This window comes from Teleopsis dalmanni, chromosome 2 (assembly GCF_002237135.1).
Source record: "Teleopsis dalmanni isolate 2A chromosome 2, ASM223713v2, whole genome shotgun sequence".
In the NCBI taxonomy this organism is placed as follows: domain Eukaryota; kingdom Metazoa; phylum Arthropoda; class Insecta; order Diptera; family Diopsidae; genus Teleopsis; species Teleopsis dalmanni.
In genome coordinates this window covers 214,446,240-214,460,333 of record NC_051847.1, presented here as the reverse complement: position 1 = coordinate 214,460,333, position 14,094 = coordinate 214,446,240, and the positions used below count along the sequence as shown (strand labels likewise).

At 30.9% G+C, this 14,094-nt stretch overlaps 1 protein-coding gene across 1 annotated transcript; it reads left to right on the top strand.

The window, feature by feature from the left end:
• Positions 1–320: 320 nt before the first annotated feature.
• Positions 321–14,084, top strand: LOC119676712. Its single transcript, XM_038087968.1, has 22 exons — positions 321–2,338; positions 7,456–7,518; positions 7,946–7,993; positions 8,091–8,135; positions 8,232–8,273; positions 8,919–8,966; positions 9,053–9,094; positions 9,174–9,221; positions 9,302–9,343; positions 10,437–10,502; positions 10,817–10,894; positions 10,972–11,034; positions 11,133–11,222; positions 12,368–12,537; positions 12,611–12,861; positions 12,924–13,081; positions 13,173–13,241; positions 13,328–13,417; positions 13,486–13,584; positions 13,644–13,733; positions 13,802–13,891; positions 13,960–14,084. The coding sequence occupies exons 1-22, from the start codon at positions 391–393 to the stop codon at positions 14,082–14,084; spliced, it is 3,765 nt and encodes a 1,254-aa protein (XP_037943896.1). The 5' UTR covers positions 321–390.
• The last annotated feature ends 10 nt before the right edge of the window (positions 14,085–14,094 follow it).

The following is a 14,094-nucleotide window of genomic DNA, read 5'->3' as shown; positions in this document are numbered from 1 at the left end:
TAGCAATACTATATAATGATGAAAGGAATATTAAAATTTATGTGGTTTTGCTCATAGATATACTGCGAATTATTGTATAATAATGTTTACATTGAAATATATATTTCGAACCTTATTTTAATAAGGTTCAACCTTATTTTAATAGTTTTTACTCAAAATAACAAATTCAAATAAGAATTGGACGTAACCAACAACTATAAAAATGGGTGTGAATACCTCCAAATTCACACTTGAAATTGACATCATTTGATTGCGTCTCCAAAAATATATTTATATGGGCAACACTTATTTTTTTCCCTTATTGGAAAGAAAAGTACAAACGGAAGTTGAATGGAACTCATTCTATAGCTGAATCTTGACTCGTTCGGACGTGTGTCGCATAATTACGAAATGGAAATTAGTGACAGTGTTAATATCTACAAGAAGCGTGGTCGCCCTAAAAAGGTAATCACATCTTTAATAGAGAAAAAAAAACGTGGTCGCCCTAAAAAGGTGATCGCATCTTTAACTGTGGAAAAAAAATGTGTTTCCCCGACAAACATTGGTGAAAATGCGCAACTTGCGTTACATAAAGGGCGTGTTCGTTCCGATAGCGTTCCGATTCCGATAGTTCCTAAACCGAATCGTCAAAATGGTGGAACTGTATCACGTGAACTGCGCAGTGGCTTTCGAAATAATATTGGAATGAAAGACCAAAATATTGAACCTGCATCACGTAAGCTGCGCAGTGGGTTTCGAAATCTTGAACCAAAGAAACCAAATGGTGAAACTGCAGCACGTAAAATGCGCAGTTGCGTGTCAAAAATGGAAAAGGTTCGTGGAAAGTCTGGAAAATCAGTACATCGACTAGCAAATGTTCGTAAACCCAAAGTGCAAAATATTCATAAAAGTCGTGGAAATGCATCACATAAAATGCGCAGTAGCTTGACAAATTTTCCTGAACCGACTGCGCCAAATGGTAATGAATATGGAGGACTTGTATTACTTAAAAAGCGCGTTTGTCCCCCAAAAATCCACAAACCAAAAGCAGAATGCGTCAGTAAAAAGGATATTATTTTAGTACCTACAATTCGTGAAACAGGACAAAATGTACATGAAGATGAGGTGAGTCATGAAGTAGAAGGACAAAATGTGCATGAAGATGAGATGAGTCGTGAAGCAGAAGGACATGAAGGTGAGTCTGTAGTACAAGTGAAAGCGCGAAATAATCGTAAATGTGGTCAAAACAAATTACTTAAAAAAGGCGGTCGCCGCCCAAAAATTGATAAACAGAATTCGCGCAATGTTCGTAAATATAATAGACGTCAATTACCTAAAAATGGCGTTCGGCTTCTGGAATTCCGTGAAACAGAAAATGTTAGTGGAAATAAAGAATGTGTACTACCTAAAAGGCGAATTGGACCTGTAAAAAATCATAAACCCAAAGCGAAAAGAATTCGTGAAGCAAAAACGGAATATATTCCTAAAAATGATGAACCAGTCCTACCGAAAAGGCGCGGTCGCCCACCAAAACATCATATAGTAAAAAGTCAAAACGATCAAGAAAACTATAAGACTTCAGTATCCACAAAATGCAGTTCTCTTCCCACATCACAGGAATTTAATACACGAAACACTTTTGCAGTACCGAAAAAACGTGGTCGTTCTCCAAACATGCAAGAAACGAATACACAAAACGTTCATGACTGTAATCAATCGGTAGCGAAAAAATGTCGCCTTTCAAAAAGCTCTCAAAATTTTAATGAAAGTGCATCTGCATTGTGCATGGATCTCATGCCTAAAAAGCTTGGTCGTCCCCGAAAAATCAATACAACAAATGTAGAAAATACCAGCAAAGATCGTAAACCGGCATTACTTAAAAAACAAATTCGTCAGCCAAAAATCCAAAATATTAGTGGAAGTGATGCATCGTCCAAAGAGGGCACTTGTCCCCCAAAAATACATGATACAGAACCACAAAACGCTCGTGAAAACAGGAAACCTTTATTGACTAAAAAGCCTAGTCGCCCTCGAAAAATCAAAGAAGCAAGTACAAAAAACAGTGAAATTCTATTGCCTAAAAAGCTTGGTCGTCCCCGAAAAATTCCTGAAGGGAAAACAAAAAATGCCCGTAAAAATCGTAAGCCGGCACAAATTAGCAAGCCAACTGCGCAAAGTGTTAAAAGTGGTAGATCTGTGATACCCAAAAACCCTGTGCAGCCAAAAAAAATGTTTAAGGTAGACGCTGCCATTGATGACACTAAAAACAGCCACTTCGTCAGAATTGCTAATGGAAATGTTAATGGTGGTGGCATAGGGAAGAAGCATGATAGGACGCTAAAACTTAAATCCCATAAAGGTAAGAAAACTTTTCTAATAGAATTTTTTTCGTATAAATTTTAAATAATTTATTTTGCGGTAAAAATTTTTTTGATATTTATCGGTTTTTATTCGTTTTTTATTTTTACTGTTAAGAAGTATGACCTACAGTTAGTCAGGTATGAATAATTTTTTATTTTATTGAAATCTAAGAGCATGATATATGCTTTAACTAATAACTTTTATACTTATCCTTATAGATTAGAACCTTTGTTGTGGAATAATTGTTCCCGATATTCTATTATTACCAAACATAAAAAACTAACTTCCTTTTTTAAATAAAAGGAAGGAAGACTGCCGACTTTTTTTTTGAAGGGGCTTTTAATTTAAATTAATTTATAAATTCCCACTAGTATACGGAAATTTGAAAAATATTGAGTAAAAATATAGTTTAATTAATGCTATTATTACTTCTTCCCCGAAGATTAAATGGGATAAAGATAAAGAATAACGATTCTATAAAAAATAGTATAACCATCCGGTTGTGATTAGTATATGTTAGAATTAGAAACTGCCTTTCAGAAAAGATACACCAACTATATCTTAGGATATATGTAAATAAATAAAATATAATATATATCTATGAGGAAAGGAAAATCATCAATAGTGAATATTATGTAGCTTTATTTAAAGTTGAGTGGTAGTGGTTCCAAAGGGAAAAAAAGAATACAATACAATACCATATTTTTCTAATACAATACCATACAATGTATTTGTCCCAATTGGTATTAATTTTTTTTTTTTTTTGCACAATCCGGAATATGCCTCTGTCTGCCTAGTTTGGTTTATGGTTTATTAAACTAAATATACTCTACATTGATAAAAGTACAAAAAGTATCAATACCAATCACGGAATTTATTTTTTAGGTCTAAGTAATGTGCTTAGGTCGTCCTAGTAACGTGCTTAAACAAACATGTCTTCTGCATATCTTATAGAAGAATATGCAGACGCATATAGTCTGTGCGGTTGGTTAAATTCGTCTCTTCACATATTACTTCAAATAAACATGAAAATAATTACTTTACGTAATTGTGATTGCACAAAACCGTTAAGAGATTATGATGCTGCTGCTTGCCTAAGGAACTAAATGGCTTGTCGTGTGAAATGAGTATAAATAATTAAATGTTGAACATATCTAATTTGGGTTAACATAAAAAATGGGTTATATTAATTGCAATTAAAGCAAACAAATTTAAGGCCTTTTAGGAAAATCTTAACTAACTTGGAATGGTAGTTTAATAAATGGATTTGTACATAATAAAGAACTAGCATGCGGAGTCTTTATTTGACCGCTGCACGTTACAGATGCAACTGCACTTAGTACAACATAGAAGATAAAGTTCAGCGAATGTATCTATGAATAATTCGTAATGCTACGAGTATTTCCATTCAACAAATGTAACTCATATAAGCTGTCCGATTTTATTTCGATTTACCAAATCAGTTACCAGCACTTCGGCTGCAGTTTGAGTCCCTGCTACAAATTTTAGAGTAAGAAACGTGCATGCAATCAGTTGAAGACACATGGACGCAGATACTTTATGCTGGTTACCTCCTACACCAGCTCAGCAGGAGACAAATTCGTATTATAAATTTATTTGTTTGGATTAGTGTTAAACTTATTGCAATTTGTTTTCTGAAACCTTATGCATTATGCATTAAAGCGAAATAAAATTATTGTACATAATAATGCGAAATTGTGGAAAACTATTGTATTTCCTTATTACCGAAAACATAAATATTTCCATTGGAATGGAATGTGTAGGTAAGGTTTATGGTATGCAGTTACTATTATCGTGTATAGATGTGGGCACATTAACGAATAAGTTTCCTTGAGAACAAAATTATGAATATATATTTTAATGTTATTTTAAAGTAAAAAACTTTTGTTTTCAAAATATACTTTCAATTTTTAAATATAATTAATTAGCAGACATTGCAATTCCTCTGCAAAAATCTTTAAAAGTTTTCAGTTTTGTATACTTAACTATTTAGAAAGATTTATTATAGAAGTAATGAATGGCAACATTTAACAACAGGTGCATATACTGCATTTCCAACTCCCACTTAACTGTCTATCACTTAGTCCACATTGAAAAGTGTAGCATTGAAGTCTCGAAAACCTTCAAGGTTCCACTATAATGTTTGTTATTCGATGTTCTGAGAATGATACATATCTTTGTCTTATATTCGTTTTCAAATTTCTTCTGTAGCTCTAATTGCACTATCTCGAACACATATATAGATGTTTCCTATATACCAGAGTCATCAGTTGTGTAGCGGTATTTTTTCTTAACTTCTCGCTGTAGTATGGAATTAATAATTATACTGAAAAAAAAGGATCCGATGGGTTTAATACCAGTTTCCTTTTTTTTAATTAAACAGTCTTCTTAAGAATTTTACAATTTTCTTATTCATTATAATTAACTATTTCTCCACTTTGTAAACATCGGTTATTAACCCAAAAGTACAACCTTGAAATACTTTAACACGGTAGCCTTGTAATGAATTCATTTTTGTGTATCTTTAACTTAAATGATTTCAAATTAAGTCATTTTATTGTTTTTAAAAGCGTTCCATTCTTTCGTCCAGGTACCTGCGGGCTGAACTTCAGCGGTTAGGGCCAAACTCTACTACTACGAGTACTAAACCAAAATAAATTAATTATTAATCCCGATATAACAGGACATTAATTGCATATCATATTCACTTTAGCAGTCGCTTCGATGTCAATACAATGAAATTTATGTTAAATTTTTTACAATATATTTAACAACTCCTATGTAATTTGACCATCATCCACCAAAGCTTTTCAGTTCTGTCCTCACACAGTGCCGCCACAGCTTGCCATGAGTTGGTGTACAAAATTATTGGACGTACACGCAGAGCAATAACAACTTTTTTATGTAGTTTTAACCATTCCTAGACACGAACTCGGTTAACAGCGTTTTAATTTATTATTATTATTAGTATTTTAATGCAAAAAAAATTTTTTTTTAGTGCCATGAAGACGTATAAAACACGTTGCAGCATTTCACAACTTTAAGCCCGCATCTAGCAAAGCCAGTCAGTCGACGAGCAAAGAGCTTAACTTCACTAGGCGATCGCATGGCTGATGCTTCAATTAATTGTTAATCGCGCAAGTACGCCAACTTCTAGAAAATTTACTGGATGCTTAGCATTCCTCTTCTTTATGTTCCTTGTTTATAAACTCTTGGCTCATGGCAGATTGCGTCAGTAACCATTCTTGAGAGCCCTTCGAAAGTCCCTTGTTGTTCTGCAAATTTGAAATGAAAGCTAAGCCAAGTCGCTGGTTTGGTAAGTGAGCATACAAAGTCGAATGATTTATGGTTTCAATAAAAGTTCATGTTTTATTTCTGTTTTAATTAATAACAATATAATGAAATTAATTTTCAACTTAATTGTTAGTAATTCTTTATTCCTGCAAACATAAGCATGCAGAAGAATCATAAGTTCAAAATGGGCATGAAGCTAGTAGAATTAATTTCGACTTTTAGTTTGGAAGTTCAAGGCTGTCTATCGCAGGTACTGACAGTGCTTCATTTGTGTAAGTCACTAAATAACTTTCATTAAAGTTATCAAAAAGATGTTTATGTTGCTACTGCCTACTTTCCGCAGTATTTTTTTACATACTTCTCATATCTATACACTTTCTAAACAGCATAAACTCGATAAAAGTGTCAAAAACAATATCAGACATGAATAAATTAATGTTTTTTGTAAAATTATATATATATAATATATTCAACAAACTATTAAAATGAAGTAAATATTAAATCTAATTACTTAAATTCTAAATCCTACTCATTTATCTCTTAAAAAGTATTTTAACTAAATTATACAAAGAACCTCGTGTTAGTGAAATGTCTGTAAAATCTCTATCTCCGTCCGGCTCTCTAAAACTTCTAGCATTGAGAGGTTGATGAATAGCGTCCCTTTTATTGATTTGCTATCATCGCACACACATTTTAAATAATGCTTACCGTCAATAACTACTTTTAAGGACTCGTATTGTATACGAGTCTATTAACTATATGATAGGCCAGCTCTATTAAACTGAATTCTAAATTAATCCCAACTTTGTAACCATCACTTGCAATTTTTCGGCTAAAAACAATATGTCTTTATTACAGTTGATTTATTATTATAAGATAGTAAATAAAGTGCTCATAGTCTTTTTCTTAAGATTAAAATTATAATAGTTGGAAAGAAAACTGCAGAGATTGACACAAATTATAAACTCACGATGCGCTCTCAAGACTATACAACTATTGACTATACAATTGCATTGCTTGCAACTACTTTTCAAACACAACAACCTTAGCGCGAAGAACAGAAAGCTGATCTACAGCCAGGTAATTAAACCAGCACTACTTTATGTGCGTGTCGCATATAGCACAGCTGCCGACTCTACTATCCAGAAGCTACAAGTTGCTCAAAGTCAGGCTCGCCGAAGGCTCTTCAAAGTGCCATGGTATATTCGCACGAATGACATGCTAAGAGACCTTAAAATAGATCCGGTAAAAAAATACATAAGAGACAGAGCTCTGAAGCTATATGCGAAAACCGACAGGCTGCCCTACTTAGCACTATCTAATCTCAGAGTAATCACTATCCGCACGGGGCGGCACGCAGATCTTAAATCAGTCTTTAAATAATCAGGAAGACTATAAGGAATACTTAAATTAGTCTGTGAGATGGGTAACACTCTGCAGAAACTCCCCAGCTATCAAAGAGTAAAAGTGCCCAGATGCATTAACTCGGAAAAGGCTCAACATTTTACATTACAACTGTTTCGGATACTGCCAAATGCTGAATTACTAGTAAACTTTGGAAGTATTCCTTAGTTTAAATGTTTATATATTGTTATTGGGTTTTAAATGTCAGGAATCGACCCTGTCAAATTTTAACTATGGAATCGCTATGGAATTTTAACTATGGAAACTATGAAAACCACTTACACTTAACTTACTTTATTCATATTCTAAATTTAATTCATAGCTTATTTTTTTATTAATTATGTCAATTTTTTTTTTAAATTTAAACAAAACCAATTAAAACAATAAATTTTTTAGATGTGAAAAATTGTGAAAAACAGACCGCTAGGAACGTCAGATGTAAGATGCCATACACTGTGGGTAAGTACTAATGAAAAGGATCTTACTCAAAACGAATAATTATTTAAGCCATAGTTTATAAAACATAACTATATTAACAAAATTTTATTTTATGAAGTACCGTGTCTCACCTATAACTATTAATTAATATAACCTAATATTGTTATGTATTATATCAATTATATATTAATTTATATTTTATTATATATTATAAATGCTAAACTTAGGATATAGAAGTGTTTTAAGGTGCTTATATATGTTTGTTTTAAAAATATATTTTACAAACTATTTTCCATGACAAAACTAACAAAAGTATAATAAATATTCCTTAAGACCTAAAATTCATTTATAATCAAAAAATATAGTTATATATATATTGTTAGTTCATACTCGTAAATATTTTTCTTCTATATTTCACGTTTATTGTTCAAAAAAATTCGTTTTTCAGACTTCAATGAGCATGTAACCCCTAGATTAACTAGAGCGAATATCAACAGTAAGTAAATCAATATAATTAGATCGATATAATTAGATAGATAAAGTAATTTGCATATTTCGGGTTCATTCATGTTCTAAAAAAATTAATTTCTCAGGCCTAAAGCAGCGTGTGACTCGATCAACTCCTGCGAATATCAAACGTAAGTACATCAATAGCGTTAACTAATTCAGACATTCAAATCCTTTTTTCTTTTTAATCCTATTCCACACATAATCAAACATAATACGTAATCCAGGTTTGGAAAAGAGTGTGATATCCCCATCAGTTAGTAGAAAACGTAAGTTAATCAATATTGTTTATATAGTTTACATTAAGACTGAAAAGTTTTCGGAAATTCTCATTTAAAATTCGCGCGCTGTATATTTTTCGATATTTTAAGTTTATGTAGTTTGGCAGCGCTGTCCTTAATTATATGCCAAAAATGAGCTCGATCTGTCAGACAGTTCGTTTACGGCAGCTGTTGAAACCAGTTCACCTCAGTAGTGCGTTGCGAAATGTCTTCGACGGTCGTACGACCGTCCTGGAAGGCTTTGTACCACTCATAAACTTGAGTTTTCGATAAAACTGATTCCCCATAAGCCTTTTGTAGCATTCGCAACGATTCTGCACACGAAATTTCGTTCGAAACACAAAATTTGATGCAAACTCTTTGTTCAATATTTTTTTCCATTGTTTTTTTCGCAACGCCCTACTGAGGTGAACTGGTTTCAACAGCTGCCGTAAACGAACTGTCTGACAGATCGCGCTCATTTTTGGCATAGTAATTAAGGACAGTGCTGCCAAACTACATAAACTTAAAATATCGGAAAATATACAGCGCGCGAATTTTAAATGAGAATTTCCGAAAGCTTTTCGGTCACAATGTATGTAGTGAATTCTATATTCTTTATTTATTATGTTCTAAAAGAAATTCGATTTTCAGGCCTAAGTCAGCGTATGGAAAGCCAATCAACTTCTGCGAATATCAAACGTAAGTACATCAATAGTGTTAACTAATTCAGATATTCAAACCCTTTTTTGTTTTTATTCCTGTTCCAAACATGATACGTAATCCAGGTTTGCGAAAGAGGGTGATATCCCCATTAGTCAGTAGAAAACGTAAGTTAATCAATATTGTTTATATAGTGAATTCTACATTCCGTATTCATTGATGTTCTAAAAGAAATTCGATTTTCAGGCCTAAGTAAGCGTAAAAGTAGTTTATCAACTGCTGATAATATCAAAAGTAAGTAAATCAGTTGTTTCGTATATACTTAACTCTATATTTCATTTTGATTTTTACTCTAAAAGAAATTCGTTTTTCAGGACTAAACGAGGGTTTGATGGACTCATCACTTAGTGCGAGAAGTAAGTAAATCTATATTCTCTATTTATCTATACAATCTATATTCAATTATATATTTCCTTTCTATCCTTGTACTGAGAGAAATTGTTTTTTCCGAAATTACCAAACGTTTGAGGAATTCATCTTCTGCTTCGAACATTAAACATATATAAACCAGTATTGTTAATTTATACATTTCGTCATTGTATATTTGATGTTTATTTAGTCGTTGTCTATAAGAAATTCTTCCTAATAGAAATCATGTAGGTAGTAATATGAATGATACAGTGATTGAAATAAACTAATCACTTTATGGAATACATGATATCTTATATTTAATTTTTAAAATATATATAAATTTAGTTATCAGATTTAAGAAGTATTCGGTGGTCATATTGATTCTGGATGACCATGGCTTGTAGCATATTGAATCTAGCTTAAAATATTAGGAATATCATGACTATTTTGAAAGGAAGTTTACAGTGCGACAGAATATAAACCAGAATGAATAAATTTAACGGAAAATAATATTTCTGATCGAAATGCAGCATATATTGACTGAAAAGTTGTTTTCCACTAAAAAATTTTTATCTCGATAATTAGATGACTTAAAAATATATATATTCTGTAATTTTTCTATTACCATGGATTATATATTTATATAATAAGTGCTTAATATATAAAGTGAGCAAAACGGCAATAAAAGAATCGCGTTTTGCAAAAGTTTGTAGTAAAAAAATCAAGAAATGTAATGGACCAAGTACTCACTCCATATAGTTTCATGCTGGAAACAGACATTTTTCTGTACCCCAAGTTAAAATTACCACTTCAAAGAACTTTTTAAGTCGATTGTCGTCGAGACAGCAAGTTTTTATAAAATGGAATGGAGCCCACACCAAAAATAATCTGCTTGAAATGTATAGAAGCTTGGGACTTATTATAAGTCGACAGCAGTGCTGACACTGCTGCTAACAAGGCTTCCGTTTTCTTTTAGGTTTAGATAAATTTATTAGTCATATGTCATATTGTAGTTAAAATTTAATTACTACTCCTCCACACCTCCAAAAAAAACTTATATATTACATTAAATCAATATTTTAATAATTAATTAATCAGTTTCAGAATGTGAAACAGCCATTGATGAACACGTGGAGATTGAAGATATTTCTAATTCAATTTCTGGTAAGTACTTGCAAAGGAATATAGTTACTATATACTATATATTTCAAACATATTCTCAAATATTCTCCAAAAAATAAAAATTTTATTGAAAATATATTTAAACATAATTAAGAAAAATAACAAATCAGTATTCCATATACATTAAATAAAATACATATCAGAATCAATCATTATAATATAGTTTGTACTTTCAAAGTAGGCCAAATGAAATGCAATTTATTACTACTTCTTCACACTTCAAGGAATTATATATTACATTAAATTTAAACACTTAAAATCAATCATTTAATAATTATTTTTGTTCTTCTGAATAGTTCCAGAATGTCAAACATGCATTGATAAAGACGGGAAAATTAGAGATATATCTCAAACATTTGAAGACGAAATGTACGGTACGTAGTTGTAAAAGAAAATAGTTACTGCATAAATTTTAATTATATTTCTCTAATATTTTATTTCCTACGATTAGTTGAGGAAATACCTAAACAGTGGGAACTTCAAAGAGTCGAAGCGTCGCAACCTGCGAATTATGGTAAGTATTGAATTTACATATGTACATATATAGGAATATATGATCTTAGAATATAAAATAAGTCACATACATTGTCTTTTTTCTATACTCTTTTATAGAATTCGAAATATCAACACTAACTAAACAATCTGATACCGGTATTTATGAGTTGGAAATAACTCATAAGTCAAATTCAGGTAACACATTAAGTAAGTTTAACAGATGACGTCATTATTAAGCATACTGAAAAATTTTATCTTATTACCAAATATTTTAAAATATTTAAATTTTTGATTGGTTTTTTTGTTGACTACATAATTAATAATTAATTCTATAATAAATAAAATAAAACAAATAAAAGTATTAAATATAATTAAATATATCAAATTTGTTATTGTTGTGCACCTTTAAGAAAATCCGTACTGACGATCTGACAAATTTTAAAGAATTTAACTAGGAATAACTATGACTAGGAATATTTTCAGGTTCATATTGAGTCAAAACTGTAATTTAAAATATTTTTTTTTTATTAGTCTGTCATTAATAATGACTATATGAATATAGTTTGTCACTTGCCGAAATGGGAATAGGATAAAGGTTTAATCCCTCAATCCCCCTCTGGCTAGATGCCTACTATTGCAGATTATCTATCGATACAATTATTCATATTAAATTATTTCATGTTAAATAATTAAATTAAATTATAATAGAAGTCGGTACTAATTAAAAGGAAATTCATTCCAGAACACTGATTTTTAAAAAAAATAAGAGGAATACGGGGTGCTTATATTTATTTTGAAAATTCTGTTGTGCCAATCTTTGGCCTGTGAGATTCGATAACTTATTTTTTGGTAGAGAGATTTCGAAAAATAGTCAACTACAACAACAAAAAAAAAGATTTTTTTATTTTAATTAATTGAATTTTTGGCTTACCCATATAGCTGTTTTGAATATTTTCAAATACTCATCATCTCATCTTGAAATTATTTTTTAAAATATATTGGACATGAAAGTTCGTTATATTTCAGCTACTTTCTGTAAAATTTCTGTTTTTTAAAAATTTATATTTGATTTCTAGAGCGAATTTCACAGCCTTAAAAATGACTTATGCATGAACTTACCATAGTCAGCAAAGTTGTTGACTGAAGTAGGTATTGAGACTTAAGTTATGATTGTGAAATCAGTCTTTATAATAATACTATATATTTCGATGTTTAAATTCGCAGTTTGAAATTAACAGTCTTTATTAAGAAATTTTACGAACATTTGCTTACACTCTTACATTATTTTTAAATCACTCCTCACAATTACTGAATCTTACCCCTTGACTGATTGAATTATTTTTCATTTTTAGCTGCAGAGGACGTGCCCGTGCCCTTAACCAAAGTTATAATGTGTGCCTTTTGCAATGTAGTGTTTTCACCTGCCAATGTTAGTACAGTGCAGTCGCATATTTTGGGTCACTTTCGCAGCATCACAAATGCTATTTATTGGATTACATACTGGGACATGAGACGTATTATGGTACTAATATATTCATAATATAATTAAAATTAATAATTTTTTTCAAAACAATGTATTTATTCGATCTTCTTAGAAAAATGAAGATTTTATAAATAAAAATTCGGAATGCTATTCGGTGCGGTCAATATATCAATGTGAATTTTGTCCCATGACATTCATAAGAAAATCAAATACAATTGCTCACGCTATACAACATCATCAGTATAGTAAGATTCAGAATCAAAAAGATTATTCCTTTGGATTCCCTGGCGCAGAAATTACTTATGTTATATGCAATGTATGTTACATGCACTTCACAAGCTTAGATATTCTAAAAACTCACCGGTAAGACCTTTGTTAATATATTTATATATATATTTTATTATTTATTCTTAAATAATTTACAGTATTATGGAAAAGCACTATTTTTTATTGCTGGATGAGAACAAAAAGTGCACACTGGGATGTCTTTTCTGCAAAAAATATTTTACGCAGTACAGCAATTTCATAGAACATACAATAAATGAACATGCTCAAAAAATGAATTGTATAGGAAATCTTAATGGTACATTTATTATTTTTTTGCACAAAACTCTAATATATATAAAAAAAACAAAACAGAGAATATAAAAACTAATAACTTTTATGTTATCTAGTGTTTGTAACATCCACTTCATCGGTTGACAACTCACAAACAGATATGTCTTTGGTTGACGAGACTATAGGTAAAGAGAGTAATTATCTATGAAAACTTAAATAATAAAACAATATTATATAAAAAAATATTCTCATTTACTCCGAAATTACACAGATAACAATAAGACGCAGACGGGTTTAAAGTTGCCGGCTGACAAGTCACAAATGAAAGTACAGTCTATATCTCTGTTGGATGAAAGTTTGGGTATAAAAAGCAACTGTCAATATAAACTATGATAAAAACATAATTTCATTTACCTCAAAATTATATAGATCACAATAAGATGCAGACGAACTTAGAATTGCCGACTAATAAATCGGAAATAAATGCAAAGATTACATCTTTGGTGGATGAAAGCTTAGGTGAAGAAAGTAAATGTCAATATAAAATTTGATAAAAACACATATTTATTTACTTCAAAATTACATAGATCACAATAAGAAGCAAACGGGTCCAAAATTGCCGGCTGACGAGTCACAAATAAAATCAGAGACTGTATCTTCCTCTGATGAAAGTTTGGGTAAAGAAAGCAATTGTCAATATAAACTTGGATTATAACATATTTTCATTTACTTCAAAATAACATAGATCACAATACGATGCAAACGGGTCCAATATTACCGCCTGACAAGTCACAAATTAAAGGACAGTCTATATCTTCCTTTGATAAATTATTTGGTAAAGATAATAATTGTCAATGAAAACTTGGAAAATAACATATTTTCATTTACTTTAAAATTACATAGATCGCAATAATACGCAGACGGGCTCAAAGTTTCTGGCTGACAAGTCACAAATGAAAGCACAGACTGTATCTATCTTTGATGAAATTTTTGGTAAAGAGAGTAATTGTCAATATAAACTTGGATAATAACATATTT